The 16,086-nt window shown below is 36.3% G+C and overlaps 2 protein-coding genes across 2 annotated transcripts in view; one reads left to right on the top strand and one right to left on the bottom strand.

Annotated features, from left to right (window-relative positions):
• The window catches only part of LOC116168018 (putative carbonic anhydrase-like protein 2), a 257,795-nt gene extending 254,594 nt beyond the window's left edge, over positions 1 to 3,201 (bottom strand). Inside the window, exon 1 of the mRNA XM_031483660.1 lies at positions 2,923 to 3,201. Coding sequence (XP_031339520.1) covers positions 2,923 to 2,971 — 49 coding nt within the window. The 5' untranslated portion in view covers positions 2,972 to 3,201. The remainder of the gene's footprint in view (positions 1 to 2,922) is intronic.
• Positions 3,202 to 5,760: 2,559 nt separating this feature from the next.
• On the top strand, positions 5,761 to 7,345 carry LOC116168228. Its single transcript, XM_031483934.1, has 2 exons — positions 5,761 to 6,530; positions 6,584 to 7,345. Exons 1-2 carry the CDS (start codon positions 6,117 to 6,119, stop codon positions 7,241 to 7,243), a joined length of 1,074 nt encoding a protein of 357 aa, XP_031339794.1. The 5' UTR covers positions 5,761 to 6,116; the 3' UTR covers positions 7,244 to 7,345.
• The last annotated feature ends 8,741 nt before the right edge of the window (positions 7,346 to 16,086 follow it).

Here is a 16,086-nt window from a genome sequence, read left to right as displayed (position 1 = left end):
CACTTACCATTTATGTATTTTTATTTTGCTTAACTACGAAAACTTCGCGGTAAGATTTTTCCAGAGCGAATGGTGAAAGTTTTTTCTTTATTAATATAACGGCACGTTTTTAAAAAAACTTCGATTACGTCGTTGGGGAGCATATAAACAAATTCGAATCTGTGGCAATGAACCAGTTACCGACGAGTTTAACTTTACGAAAAAAGGAGAAGGATAAAAAGGACTGACAGCCTGATTCGTGAAAGTTAGAGTTAAATAAACCGATATTAAAAATTATTGTGGTAAATTTCCTGTTTGCGGATCGCTAATAGTAACGGCTAGTTAAAAACCAGTTTCTCAAAGTTAAGTGACGTCATTGGGTAGTTCATTGTACGATAAATAAAATTTGGTATACAACAGCAGCCAGCAGAGAATTAATCGGTTCATTTACTTGCAACAAAACCTTGTTCATAAATCGGGCAAAATTAATATAAGTGGAACATTGGCATTTCATTCCTGTGCATAATCACATTCTCAAGAATTAGTTTCGAAAATTTAAAGCCGGTTTGCTTGTATCCGAAAATAGTACGGGTATTTTTCCGCTAAATTCTTTTATCCAACAAATCCCCAATGTTGCCGGGGCAGTGCAGAAAGGCAACTGAGCCGTCTACGCGATCTGTTTCCATACTTTTAAAGAAAGCTGCATTTTCCAAGGGAAGATAAGAATTAAAATTCGCATACTAATTTTGTGTAATGTAATTTTGTTATTCCTAAAGGAATCGACCTATAAAAATCATTCTCATGAAACAGGTTTGTACTATATTTGATAAGAGTCAAATCCAAACAACGGATTTTGGTTAATTTGTTTCACTAATTGGGATTTTGCATTTTTTGTAATAACAGTCCTTTGGTTGGATTAAAATTTTGTTTAGCATGCAGAGGTGTATGTATAATGTATATTTTGAACAGGAGCGAGAATGTGTAAAATAAAATTTTAGATAACGATCAAGTTCACCATTGACAACTTATAAAATCTAGGAGAGTCGACTGCAAATCGACCTTGTAAGTGTCGACCTCCAGTATCAAAAAAATTTACAACCATCGATGGAGCAATAGAATAAAATAAAATCAAATAATAAAAATTTCTGCATAAATGTAGAATATTTTATACACAAATTCGGGGATTCTTTTCGACATGTACGAGCACTACTTGCCTATTATTTAGAATTTTAGGGACTGTGGTCACAGTTTGTAAGTGAGTTTCATGAGATACAAATTTGTGCGAACTAGCAACGGGCGACGTTGGTGACGCCTTGATTTTTACTATGGATGCATGAATGTGTATCAAAACTACTATGCTAAATCAATGTTGCTCGCGACATTGACCACATGAAATTACGACATAAACTTCTTAGGTGCAAACGTTTGCGTCCATGCTTTCGCTCTCGAATTTTGCATCCAGGGTTTCTAAACTCTTGACAAATGTCGTTTTGCAACGTGGAAAAGGAAAAAATTGTAGGATAAAAGCGAGAAATTGCTAAATAGTGACATCTAATACTGTTTTTCACAGTTAAAATAAGGGCGAGAAGTAAGTTACAAGTTTTACCAAAAGGGAGAAAGAAGTTACAACCTGACACGTCAAATCATTTTCCACGCCCCAGTTTTAAATTGTGTGTTACAAATTTATATGGATTGGCGATGACCATGAAGAAGAACCCAATTTTTCAATTCATTTGCTTTAATCCACCTCATTGTTCTTTCGTAGCAATAAATTTAAATGCGTCAAGAGTGTAATAATCGCAATCTGTTATTTCTGCTTTTTAAGTAAGGGTCTGCATTCAATTAACAAGCATCTACAACAATTACATTCGGTGAGTGTCAACATGGAGTTGATTGTCTTAAGTTTGTAAAATCGGAACGATAGTGCCCATTAAACCTATTGGTAGAATGAAATGAAAAAATTATATATTTTCATAATAAAGCTCATACCGTAAAGTATGGCAGATTATTTAGCATCGAAGGGTATCCATACAAACTCGTAAAAAGGTAGATGAGTTCACCATCTAATAGACTAATGTATCGGTTGGTAACACGATTTTCCTCCTTCTCAAAGAAGATATATTTTCGTATAATGCAGACAATATACTATTAAATTTGGTTAGAAGGCCACAAAGCTTTTTCTTAGAATGACGGCTATCGGGCGCTGAATATTCTAAAAAAGAATACTAGAACCAACTCTCGTTAGTTAATCTATATAGGAAAATGGATCTATCCTTAAAAATGCATCAACTAGAAACAGGCTGTCAGACGACTAAAATATAGTTTGATAACTGCAAAGAACCGACGGATAGCATTTTCTGTTCTGAGATTTCCACAGTTTTGAACATGCCTAAGGTAATGGAATTGCTGTCCTGTCGACTGACACTAGGATTTAGCGAAAGAATGTGTCTACAAACTTTTCAGTCTCGACGCTTAAAATTGGTATACGAAATTATTTTACGCCATTTCGAGTAATATTGTTCACAAGTGCGAAAAATAAAAAAGGGCAGCTTAGGAATTAGTGTCAAACCAAGAGAAATCTCGGCGCGATAATATCCACAGGATCGTCACGGTTCTTGTCCAAAATAAATGTTTAGATACGCATTACGTAATAGTTAGGCAAACAAATTTTGCTCGTATAAATCTGCCAGCTGAATATGTAAATTTCGGCAAAAAAAAGGCTTTAAGTAAAAAATGGTATACGAGCGATTGAGCGAACGCCAATATGAGCGTGTTTTGCATTCACGAATTCGTAGGGGTATCGGACTTAATCTGCTCAACACGATAAATTTCGAGTTTCCGAGATTAAAATTGGATTTATACGATTCAAAGCCTCGATAAGTAGAGAATGGGGCGTAACTTGGATGGAAGTGAAAAAAAAAGTATTACGAAAAAATCACGTACCGTTGTAGATCAACGTGGCGAGGAGCACGCAGCATGTTGTAGCACGCATCTTCGTGGTTAGTCAGCACATGTCGCCTGCATCCCCATCCACGTGCCAAGATCTAATCATTAAAAAGTCTTCAGCAATATCCGTTAAACTACTTTTGGTGAGGTCCTCTGTTCGTTATTCATTCATAAGTAAAGAAACTTCCGTGACAAGATTGAAAAAGTTAAGATCATTATTAAAAGATCACGCGTACGTGTTTTCGGCGTCAATTTTTTAAGAGTCCTCCGACGAACACGTTCGCACGCAAACTGCCGCTATTTTAAGTGTACGGACGCGCTGTCGTGGTAATGTGTAGACTCAACTCTCCTTCGATGTGCGCCGCGACGCTCTCTCGAGACCGGCCCGCGCCAGGATTGGCGGAGAAAGCGCACTTTACCCAATGGGAATTGTGGACAACGCGCAGATTATCTATTTTTTTATTTCTTGTGTCATCCTAAATTATGTTTATTAAATAACAGTTAGAGAGACTAAGATCCTTTTTAAAAACTTAATTATGTGACGCTGACAATTTATTACAAGTCGATAAACTCGCTCACTGCAACGATGAGCCACTAGTGTACCAAAAAATTAAATGTCGAGAATTTCTAAGATGCTCGTTGGCTAGCTAAATTGGTGAAAACCAATTAATAAATGGATCAAATTTGCCGTTAATTTCATTTAGTAAAAATTAAAATGACTTACCTTTACAAAGAGCAATGGGTCAATTGGTTATTGCATCCAGGCATACATTATCTATGGTAACCAGCTTCCAACTCTTGGCTACAATATGTTAAGGATTACTTTCCTTGTAATGTACACATATAATTACTCCCAGGTATACACAAACTTTGTCCACCATTTTTGCTTTTTCCTTTCTGCAATATTGTCTATTACATCTTAATTATGATGAAAGAAGGGAAGTTTACAAAAGAGTGTTGTTTTTACCGAGCGTTTGTCACTTTTGTGAAGCATATCCCCGAACCAGTTAAAGGGAGACTTTCCATAGAGTCAATTTTACATCAGTAATTCAAACAAAGCCTGTGTCGTCTAAATCGAACTTTCAGTGCAAGTAAAGAAGTGAAGTTCCTAAAGCTACATAGGCTGGTTTTAGTGTTTGTGCATTCTATTTGTTGAAAATCTCAGTTACGACGGGGATTTTGGATTATTAATACTTTAAGATAATTAAGATTTCTTTAATTAGTTTGTTTAATTGACCGGTACTGTTTATAAGCCCCGCGTCTTATGTTTCTTTCAGTTTATTGATTGATTTTGTCTAATAAATTTGTTTCATCTGTAAATGTTCTATGTTGTGTTTAATTGAGCCCAAATTACGACCTAGATAAGAGTTCTCATGCTAAATTTTTCTGTTGGTACTCAGGGTTATGCCAAGTGTTTAAATGAAAATTTATAATATACTTCTTTGGCGTGGTGGAGTTGGCCAAGGCTACTGAGGTATCTCAAGTTAATAACATTAAAGTCTTATCGAGATTTCTAGTTGTGGAGGATAATGGACGTACCCTGGGGAACTTAGAATCCATTTCATATACACGCTTTTACTAACGTTGTAACGAGAGCATTTATTTGAGTTACTTGTCTTCGTTTTTTCCCGTCCCGTCCCGGGTATTTGTTCTAAATGATATTTGGCGCCTCATTGTCTGGCTATGGTTTTGAATTACACACTGAGAACTAGTCGCGTTGTGTTACTTCTGCACCTCATCAAATTAAATAAAGCTCGATAAAAAATAAATTGACATCGCAAAATTAGAAAGTCAGATACAACCCTGGAAGCCGGTTAAACCAATGAAAATTAATAAAATACCGCTGTCATATTCCACCATTTAGTGGGTGTTAAAATTACTGAGCATTTCGAGATGGGATTATTTTTGCACAAAATTAAGGCATTCGAACATCAGTCCTAAAGGGATTTATTCATTCGCGTTTTGTTAATCGAGTTGGTCTAAATAAATTCTCAGCAACCCAGTGGTCAAGTTAGAAAATTGCGAAAAATTCGCCTTTGTCATTCAAGTTGATAAAGGGACATTTTACCGCAGAAAATCAAAAAAGTGTCACCATCGAAATGGTTTGGTTGAAATGGTTCCGGTCATTATTCAGTTTGATCGGGCGTATAAGTTTCAAAATCGCAAGTTAATTAACTAGAATAGAGTTTGATACAATTTACGCCAAGGGGTATTTTTGTACTTAACTGTATAAGTCCAAAAAGCTCGTAACTGTACAGTATCCATTTCAAAAGAAGATATCGTTCGCAATTATAAATAAGCGTGGTGGCAAGCAAATTCCTTGGAAAACATTACGTCGTATTTGTACAGCTTAATAAAGCAAAACTACTTCATTTGGTGCACAGGATTACAACAAAGAAAACTGTCAGTAAAAATAAAGTTCATTATTAGCGCCGTTAATATAAAATGCAATTTAGTGCAACCGCTTACCTAAGGGATTCCTCAAAATCAAACTTAAACAGTAATCAAAACAAGAACATGTGACTGCGTAAGCAAAACGCAGTTTTTAAAGCAAGTTTTTCCACTCCATTTTCAATTTCTACCCGAATTATTGTCGGAGGGTTTAAGTATGCAGTTTTTTAGAAACCATCTGATATCAACCCCAAATTGACAGACTAGAAATTAGCAGTAATGGTTCAAGGGCGTCTATGTACCAGAAGAATTGTAAATGAAGGTTAGTAGTATTTAATTAGCTCCCCAAGTTCAATAGATACCTTTACGATCCATTCTCAAAGATAAACACTGATTTGTTGCATATTTAGAAGGGATATGAAAGGATTCAAATCAGATTAATAGTACATTATACATTAAGGGAGAGAAATGGTTGATTTTTCCCGCGGTGTTATTGTTGCCCGAGGGCGAAGCCCGAGGGCCACAAGGCACCAAGGGAAAAACGCCATTTCTCTCCAGCGGTGTATATACTATTTTTTTCACTCGCGAGGATGTTTACTTATACTTTAAATATAGTCAAAGATTTTTCATTAGAACCCCTTTAATCGTGTTAGTGGAGTATTGAAACTGTATCATGGCAACAAGCCGGTATTAGGGCACAATAATAATCACGTTAGCAACCTCCATGCCTTTGTCTAGACTTCCATGCCAACCAATAAACAAATATCGTGTTTTTGTGAAAACGTGCGTGGGTCTAAATTATGGAATCTGCTAGTTTTTCCGAAGAACCTTTTGAGATTACTGAAGCTGCTAACGCTACTGTTACCAATTTACTGCCCGCGAGGTCCAAAAAATTGTATGAAGCAGCATACCACAGTTTTAAAGATTGGTGCCTACAAAAAAGTGTGAAGACTTTTTCCGAAAATGTCATGTTGGTTTATTTTAGCGAAAAGGCTAAAAATTATAAGTGTTCCACGGTGTGGGCGCAATATTCTATGATGAGGTCTTGCATGCTCATATATGACAACATCGATATCAGTAAATTCCGCAAACTGGTATCATTTCTAAAAAGAAATTCAGATGGGTATGCTCCCAAAAAATCAAAGATATTAAACAGAGAAGAGGTGAAAACATTTTTGTCTGAAGCTGACGATGATGCCCATCTAATGCGAAAGGTAAAATAGATTAGGCTTTAAAAAACATACTCGTACTAACAATGTTGCATTAGGTTGTGTTAATCTTCGGAATAAGTGGTGCATGTCGCACTGACGAATTAGTTAATCTAACCACGCATAACGTTAACGATATGGGATCTTCCTTCATAATTACGTTACCATTTACCAAAAACAAGACATCTAGAACCTTCGTAATAACAGGAAACATAGATGGTACAGATTTTCTTCATTTAATTCGCAAGTACGCAGCACTAAGACCTGAAACAATACAACATCAACGATTTTTCATTTTTTACAAGAATGGAAAATGTACGACTCAGCCTGTTGGCAAGAATACGCTTGGCAAAGTACCATCAACGATTGCAAGTTTCTTAAAGTTACCAAACCCCCAACTATATACGGGACACTGTCTGCGCCGATCGTCCACTACCCTATTAGCGGACGCGGGTGCTGATATTACCACTATAAAGCGGCACGGTGGGTGGAAATCTACAACTGTTGCGGAAAGTTATATTGAAAACTCTATCGCCAATCAAATTAATATTGCTAATCGGATTAATCAAGGGGATAGTTGTAGTTCTAATATCTGCAATGTCATACCAGAAACCAGTTCTTCTGATTCAAATATGTTGATCAATAAGGTACCACCAATTAATTTCTCAAAATGCGAGAATATCACGTTTAATTTAAATATAAACAATGTACCTTTTTGAGTTGTGTTAATAAATGATTATATAAGCATCAGGGAGTTTTCATTATTATTATTTCCCTAGGGAATAATTTGCCATTTCAGTCCCTATTTTGTGGTCATAGAAACGGACTTTCACTCTCGCGAGTGAAAAAAAAATTATGTATGTTCAAGGTTTTTCGTAATAGAAAGAAACCACTGAATTTGGTGTCAATGTCAAGGTTTGGTTAGGCCGTAGATGTACTTATTTGATTTTGCGTAATATGAAATTGGCCCTTAGAGGTAAGAAATAACAGACCATTTCAGGTCAATTTTAGTATTCAAATTATGACAGGTAGAAAAATTGGTGAATGAAAGTTCAACGTAGAACGGGCAATATTTGACATTTTCTGATTTTCCTTCAATATACATTTATATGGCCTTTCAATGTTGTTATTTTGCTGGAAAGTGGAAAGAAAGGAAAACCATTTGTAGTTAATTTTCAGATTACAAACGAAAAATCTCTCACGTAAGAACAGAAAGGTATTAAAAGGTAAAGTTTTGGTAACAATCATAGGAGCTAGGCGATAGCATTTGAGTAAATTTTTAGTAATACAGTTTTCTCGTTTGAATTTCGCGATTTATAAAAAAAAGAAAGGAATTTCTTCAACCACATTTGCAAAAAAGACCTGCTGTAGTATCTGTGTTTAATTGACCTACTTGGACAGGTGTTTGTGGGTGGGTTTAAGACCGTTTTCCATTGCACATACAATACTTAATAATGAAGGTTGAATCAAATCGCAAAAGAATGAGTACTTGCACCAGGAAGCACTTTTACTGATAATGTAATTGTAAAGATTATGTTTCTCATTAAAAAGAACTTACCTGCTTATTATTTTTTAGTACAGCTACTTTTAGAGGTTATCAACTTTTTACGACTACCGTTTAAAAATTTGTAAAAAAATGTGTAAGTGTGTAAATGTTTCTTTTTATCAATTGCAGGTAAACCTTAACGTAAATGAGAAATGTAATTGATACAGTGGTACTAAAATAAGGTATAGAATGGGAGTAGTTAAATCACAGCTATGTACAAGGCACAAACATAATTTTTAAGTTGAACGTTATATTTTCTTCGTTCAACATGTCTTTATCCGGACTTCCACGGACGATTCGTCCAGGGGAATGTTCGTCCTTGGTCCTTCGTCCCGGTTGATCCAGCTAAAAAGACTTTTATGGCAAGTTCAAATTGTTCGTTCGCTACTAGTTCATAAAGTATGAAAAAATTACCAAATGGCAGCGATGAGAAGGAAAGGACACTAACATCGTTATTAACTAAGATGATCGTTATAATAGGTATATAATGCATAACACTTAAATTAAATCTCCCATACACTCTTTTACGATGCAAAAGCCGGGCCACACGTTACTCAAATCACAACATTCGCTTGTCTGAAAACCCCTTCTCAAAGATGGTTCTTCATACTTCACGTGTATGGCCATTATTTACGACATGTATCATCTCCGCAGTGCGATTATTACCTATTGCCCTTCCCACATGTGTAAATGCGAAAGTAAAATATCATCTGTAAAATACCAATACTTCTCCCATGGCAATTTCTATTTTACTCAAAAAGTACTGGTGTATATCGCCGATTGATTAGTTACGAGTCTCTTGCACAAACCAGCAGCACGATCCAGACCTCTTTGTTCAAACGATTTCTGTCCACAAAAAATTGACTATACTCTCACGTATTAATTGTTTACAGTGCGAACTGCTAGGACAGTGGTAATTTGACGGCCTGAGCTTTGGAAACGGCTGACAAAATGAAATTGATGCAAAATACAATAGTGGAAAAGCGAGCATCAAATTGCTGGCGTTATCATTTCTCAAGAAGATTCCAGTGCAATGCAAGAGGTTCAAGAATAGATTCCAGATGCAGATTGCAAGTTGATTGTTTTTTCGAGCGTGCAGCTTCAACGAAATTTTTTACTTGATTCGCCATTGTGTAAAATCAGTCAATATCTACTCGTAAAGCAATTCCCGAAATATTTCAGTCGTGTGCCCAACTCGAGCCTCATTACTACAATCTTTGATATTTATCACAACTGCCAACCTCCTCCATTCAGAATCATTATCAACGAAACAAAATCTCTAAGCTGTCCTACCTTCACCTTTTGTCCATTGACTAATTTCAGTTATTATAAAGCAATTTATAATAAATCAGGGCGACTGAGAAGAAAAAAACGTGTTATACCCTTTTTTTCCTATATTGATATAAATTCTCTAATACCTACGACCAGTTTCAAGAGAAAATCGGTTACATTTACAGACCCTGTCGTTGTGAAATTTATGTGAAACTGTTTGAATATCTAAGGAATACCTTGCTAACAAATTTCATTAAAACTTCTTGAAGCACACACTATGGAGTTTGTATTAAATTAAAGTTAGACAGTACCTATTATTGAAGTTTTATTAATAAAATATCGCGAGCATTATTTAAACGTAAATGCATACGAATTAAAAATAAGTCAATTAGTTACATTTTTGTTACAATTACAGGAGTCGACTTGCTAGAGAAGCCGTGCGGAAAAGGTGCATGTAATTACTAGAAATCAGCTTTTAGTAAAATGTGAACGCTCTCTCTGTTTCGAGTAATTACTCTATTCTCTTCTGCTCAGTTTAATTATATGTTTAAGACTAATTTCAATAAGGAATTTCAATTAGATATTGTAATTGTGCCCTTCGGAGGAACGGGAATTATTACACGAGGCGTCAGCAATTCAATTTAATGTCGAAACTTAATTAATTAAAAAAAGCGGAAGAAAGTACATATATGATAATAGGACGAATGTTACACTAATGAAATACACTGTTTATAGCCGGTCTGTTAAAGTAGATCGTGCCATTGGGGCCCAAGAGCGTAATGGAATAAACTTGTCGGAAACTTCCAATGACTGACACGTAAAGACCAACCTTGCGAAGCAAACAGTAGAAGGTCCCACGCGAAATCAGCGTATCACATTAACATCATGTGAACTGCTAAAACTTTCCAAAGTCGATATTAATATTTAAAACGGCGTGTAAAACTGAAAACTAATTAAGAAAAGTATTCGTTTAATTGCTTTTTCTCGGTAATAATAGCTCGTCTGCGGGTGTTTCATCGCCACGCGCGTTAAATTAATGGAATTGTCGACGGGTTTGCTGTTAAATTTCGCGTTGCTGCGGCTTATCGGCCGCTAGAGGCCAGATGAGCCGATAATATTATAGTGCTCCTCATTATGTCTCTTACGCCCCCTTATCGCGTCCCTCAATAAATAATACACCCTCTTCCTTATCGATTTTCTTACCAATATTAAGCATAAATCGTCAAGTGTGGACCACTTTCGCATCTTAAACAATTAAACTGCGCTAATTTTCGACTGAGGCAATTAGATCTTGCTCTAGGGGTTCTTGGGGATCTCTGTCGCGAGAAAGGCCAGGGGCGAAATTTAAATCGCACCACCCATTTGATAAAGCTTGAAGTGAGTGTTTGTATATGAAGTAAATTACGGGACTTTTTTATTGATAGCTGCTGGAGCTTGAAAATACACTTACAGAATATTTAATTTTTATGTGATGTATTGGTCTAAAATTCTACCAAAAACGTGCAAGTCGGTTTAATATAACTGACGGTTAAGCAATATCGCCTCGAAAGCAGACTTTTAAAATTCCTTTTTTCGTTTATCAGTAGAGTCGCCTTGGTTGCTGAGCACGAAAGGCCAAGTAGCTACTTATTCATTGGTTCATTTTGGTTAGAAGTATAAGACTATACCTACCCAAAATCGCCATGAAACTTTCATTTTCATGCCTACTTTATGTGAGGAATTTTTAATTTCCACGATAGAGGCAGGCCAGACTACCTTTCCTGTCGCCTGTCACTTTACCGGCCACACCTGTCACTTTTCCGGCCGCACCTATCACATTGACAGATTGACATTAATCAAATGTTCTATGTGAAAATCGAAACTTTATATTAAAATACGATTTCGGGTAAATTTTAATACAAAACTCGTTCATATAGAACTTTTGATTAATGTCAATATGTCAGTAATGACAGGAGTCATTATAGACATTTAGCAATGTCACAGGTGCGGCCGGTAAAGTGACAAGCGGCAAGAAACGTAGTCTCCTCTACCTTTGTCATGGATAGTAAAATTTCCTGACAGAAAGTGGGCATGAAAATGAAGGTTTCGGGACGATTTTGGGTAAACTAAATTTACCTGACATAAAATAGGCATAAAAAAGGAGGTTTCGTGACGATTTCGGGTAAATTATATTTGATTGAAGTAAGAAAAAATTTGATTGGTACGTTCTTAAAGAGATCAACCTATGATCATTTGAAGCCGTTTTGTATTGCATGTTGCATTCATTTAAAACCCACTAGAATTGGAGTTGAATCAACTTCTTATTTACACTAAGTTGGTTCAAAATTCAATAGAGGGCTTCCAATTTTATGGGTCCATATTATGTTTTAGGAATTGTGTATAAAAATTGTGTCGTATATGATTATTAGGTTCGATATTAGGTTCAGGAGTTTAGTGAGAAACATAAAGAAGCGCAACTTGATTAATTTAGATTAGGCTTATTCAGGGACCGACATATGGATACGCTACATGTTAAAAAGACACCGAGATGTGTCAGTACCTCAGCAACTTCGTAAAAAGTCGTCGATTTCCACTGTTGTAGTATCGTTCGTGTTATTTGAGAGACGTTATATGCCCGGTGCAATCAATGGCTTCAAGGTGACCTTTAGTTCTCTGGTAAGATCAAAACAGGTACGGTGCTGATTAGGTTGATAACCTCGCACGAGACGCCCTGGTAGTCTTTACAGCCAAATCCCAAACGCATCTACCTCTAAGTGAACGAGAGGATGTAGAAACCAATTAATGAATAAAGACGAAATAATTAAATTACGTCGGCTCAACAGTCAGATATTGGATGTCTAAAAAGAAAATGAACCTACATAAGAAAAGCTTTACCAAATGGCGGATAACTTACGTGTCGATAATCGTACAAATCCTCCAAAAAAGTGGAGATAAGCGTTTAAGCTTGCCTCACCCACCGCAAATACTGAGCACAACGAAAAAGGTCAATTGCCAAAGTCACTAATAAATAATTTATGCATTTAGACCATTAGATTTACGACACTTCCCCTTCGCCGGCGTGTTGAAAGAGAACGAGTTTCCTTCGGAAAACGTGAAAATATTCCGACTGCAGACTTGCGCACGCTGACACTAAAGAAAGCCGAGAGATGGCGTTAGTTGAACTTTAATAACCTCAAACAACGCTACACTCAACTTAAAACTTGCGTAAATTGCGTAAAGTATCCTTACGTTTCGATTTCATTCGCTTCATCTAATATTATACCATCTGACACAGTGAAGGTATGATAGGAGACGGGGTTGGTCATCGAAATGAATCATTGTTGCATTATTGTCATTTTCTTTATAGAATTAGTGAATAGGTATGCTCATTGTCTGTAATATTACCTTTATTTGTGCTAGTTCATCCAACTTGTATTGCTTTGTTTCATAAATCAGAACAAACCATCGCCGATATTACCTTTTCCGTTGGCTTAGTCTTCACATTCAAACAGTAGACGTTTCCATCTAACGTAAAGAATGGTAACACTAAAATTAAATGCAAATAACATTCTCAATCACTGAAACAAAATAACGAAAATCTTTTCCTTGGATCTGATCCTATCAATGAATGAAATACAATAGAGAAACTTCAGACAAATGTGACTCATAGGTCGATTTCTTCAGGAATATCAAAGTTACTTTAAGCAAAATCGATATACGAATTCCTTAAAATAACCGATCACTAATTTATACAATACAAAAATTCGAAACAGCTATCCGTAATTGACGTGGATGAGATTCTCTCTCTCCTCGAAAAATGGCGCCCTTAAATTATAGAAATATACCGCTGCAAGGGTACCGATGACTTCTTGGACAATGTTAAGCAAAAATGTCCATACGTATTGCAAACTCCAACAAACCAGCTCCAATTTCGCGAAAATAATATACGATATTGTGATTATGCAGTGGAATAAAACGTTGCGATTAAATTTTGTGCCCAATTAATGAATTAAGCTTTACAGTGTGAGTAAATGCACTAATTAATGAAGAGCCTCGCTCTACTTGTAATTCGTTTCTGCATCGAGTACGATACTTAATCACTACACCACTTAACAGAAAGTAATGGACGATGAGGATGCAGGGCCGATTTGGTTAAATATTTTCTGTTCAGTAATGAGAAGTGTGCATATATGGTGAGTAAATACATGGTAGCGTAGACCGTAGACGATTCCGTCTGGTGGCTTGCAGCCCAGCATCACAGTGTGCAGCGAGGAATTCGGTATTCAAGCATGCTTAAAGAATCAATGGTTCGACCTGGAGAGAAACGCGTTTCTACAGAGAAAATTGGCGCCTACGTTCGATACACGTAGGTATATGAGACAGCACCTTTGGTGCCTCTGGTACAAGTTAGTATACAAAGTGTTGTTATTCCGGACAGATCAACAGGTTAGCCATTGAGTTTGTGGGATTACACCCGTAAATTGTGTAAAAAAGCAAAATGTTACCCGTAAGCTACAGATACAATTGCCTTAAAGTAAATTCTGAAGAAGTTATCATTATCAATCTAGTTTCCACGAGCTTAAAAGAAACACCACTGTTTTGGACAAAGTTTTATGATATGGTCGTTCAAAATGCTTCTGTTCTTTATGGACGTTGTTACAGGCAGAAATTTGCTTGTAATAAAATTTAGGAGCGAAGGCTCGGTAGCTCAGGCAAGGCAGGCGAGTGGGCGTAGGCCATCGCATAGAATTGAGGGAAAAAGATGATATTTCTAAGGGCGCCACTATATTTACGGCCACGCAATAAATCTTATAGTATCAAATATAGAAATATACTAAAGACATAGGTAAAGCACTACTGATTGTTAATAATAAAATCACACATCGACCCTCAAAATAATTTTACTACTGCACACTGGTTCTACCAGCCACAAAAATAATTCAGCAATACAGTATAGTATTATCGTGTGCTGATCTTCTAAACAAATATATATTTCACAATGAATAACCATAGCAAAAAGGCTCGCAATAGCAAACTCAACCTCTAATTAGATAGGCAACTCAAATCTCTTTGTCTAAAAGTTAATTTTACTTCAGCGTACCTACGCGAAGTCAATGAAACACAAATAAAAATACAAGTTATGGTACCACTACCCAAAGTCTATCCAAGTGAAATCCTACACACATAAAAGTAACATAGGTTCATATAAGCTTACCAACAATACCATTCCCATCCAGCGAGCTCGGTGGACGAGGCTTCCCGTTACATCCATGTCTGAAACACAATCATTACTTGGAACTACCCTAACGAAGTGGCACAAGAGGTCAACATAAATTTTTAAGTTAAGAAAATTGAAGCAAAACTTTGAAACGGAGATTTCGAGTACAATAAATGATTTAAGTGATTTAACAGGAGCAAAAATTTACAATATTGACAAATTAAACAAGGTTTTCAAATTTCAAGGAATCTCACAAAATAGGAGTTACATTAATGACTATCAAATTACAGTTAATCAATTCAAAATTACGTAGATTTGTAAATAGATAATAAATCGTATTGCAAATGGCAGCGAAATTGTTGGCATACGGCAAACTCGTACTAGATGGCGTCTGGCGACAGTTTACTTGACAGCAATGAATTTCTTCAACACGCCAAAATTACAGCAAATAACAGAAGTCGAATGTTATCCCACGAACACGATACCACGAAGATGTAACCAAATCCAATCAGCAAGTAACCCCAATACGCCAAACGATACGCCACTGGCACCAGCCAAACAGCCCTTAACAACGAAGGGCAAAGCCACAAACTACTGGCCAAACGAATCCTCTTTAAATCCCGAAACGGTATACGTTCTTCAAAAATATACGTCGGTAGAAACTTCTCCTAACGATATTTCACGTATGAATCCCTCCAATCAATGTAAAACTGGTAGATGACCACTGAACACTTCAGAACAATTGATTTTACATGAGGTCGAGGACAGTAAACACCAACAGCAGTTGTTACTTCTACGGCTTACAACGAAGTGAACGAATTTCCGGTCTAAAATGCATGCGCAAACAAAACCGAATGCCTACCACCAATGAGATTACAGTAAAACCAACCCAGTAAAATAAAATTCCCCAAAAATGACATCTTACACAAATTTAAATGTTACAACGTTTAGCGGAAGCGGAACCTCTACATCCTATATGGTTTGTAATTTGATCTGGTGAAGAAACTTGTGTTCAATCCAAAAACTAGGATAACAATAGGACAACACTAGATCCCTCTAATTAATAAGGGGGTTATTTAGAAGATAATGATAAGACAACGGTTTAAAAGTAAATTGGTTCAAACACTCCAGCGAATAGAAATCGTATTCAACAAATCCAAATTTATATCCTCCAAAATGAGAGAAATGGTGTTCAGTCTCAACCGAAACCACCTCGAGAAATGCACAACATCCAGTTTATCGCCAGAAGGTTGCAATTAAAGCGACATTGAATTTATTAATGCCTATAACTACGACTAACGTGCTCACCACTAAAAGAGCTTGCAAGGAAAAAGGAAACGAAAAAAAATCTAACATGCGCATTTCACTTCGCCTTAAGGATGCATCAATAACAAGCACAGTGGTCCTCAAACAAATTAAAACGTAACAATGCATGAGAAAATCAAAATGTTATAATATACAGTGAATTTTTCTGCACATAGTTTCTGAAAAACAACGGAATTTGCAAACTTTCGCTAAGTGCATTGTAAATATTTTGTAATTTGACT

The sequence above is a fragment of the Photinus pyralis genome, unplaced genomic scaffold, assembly GCF_008802855.1.
Source record: "Photinus pyralis isolate 1611_PpyrPB1 unplaced genomic scaffold, Ppyr1.3 Ppyr1.4_LG4, whole genome shotgun sequence".
In the NCBI taxonomy this organism is placed as follows: Eukaryota; Metazoa; Arthropoda; class Insecta; order Coleoptera; family Lampyridae; genus Photinus; species Photinus pyralis.
The sequence above is the reverse complement of the archived record's forward strand: the minus strand, read 5'-3'. Positions and strand labels throughout refer to the sequence as shown.

Coding starts and splice junctions, on each gene's coding strand:
- LOC116168228 (XM_031483934.1), top strand. CDS start 6,117: ATGGAATCTGCTAGTTTTTCCGAAGAACCTTTTGAGATTACTGAAGCT. Junction 6,531..6,583: donor ATGCCCATCTAATGCGAAAG/GTAAAATAGATT, acceptor ATGTTGCATTAG/GTTGTGTTAATCTTCGGAAT.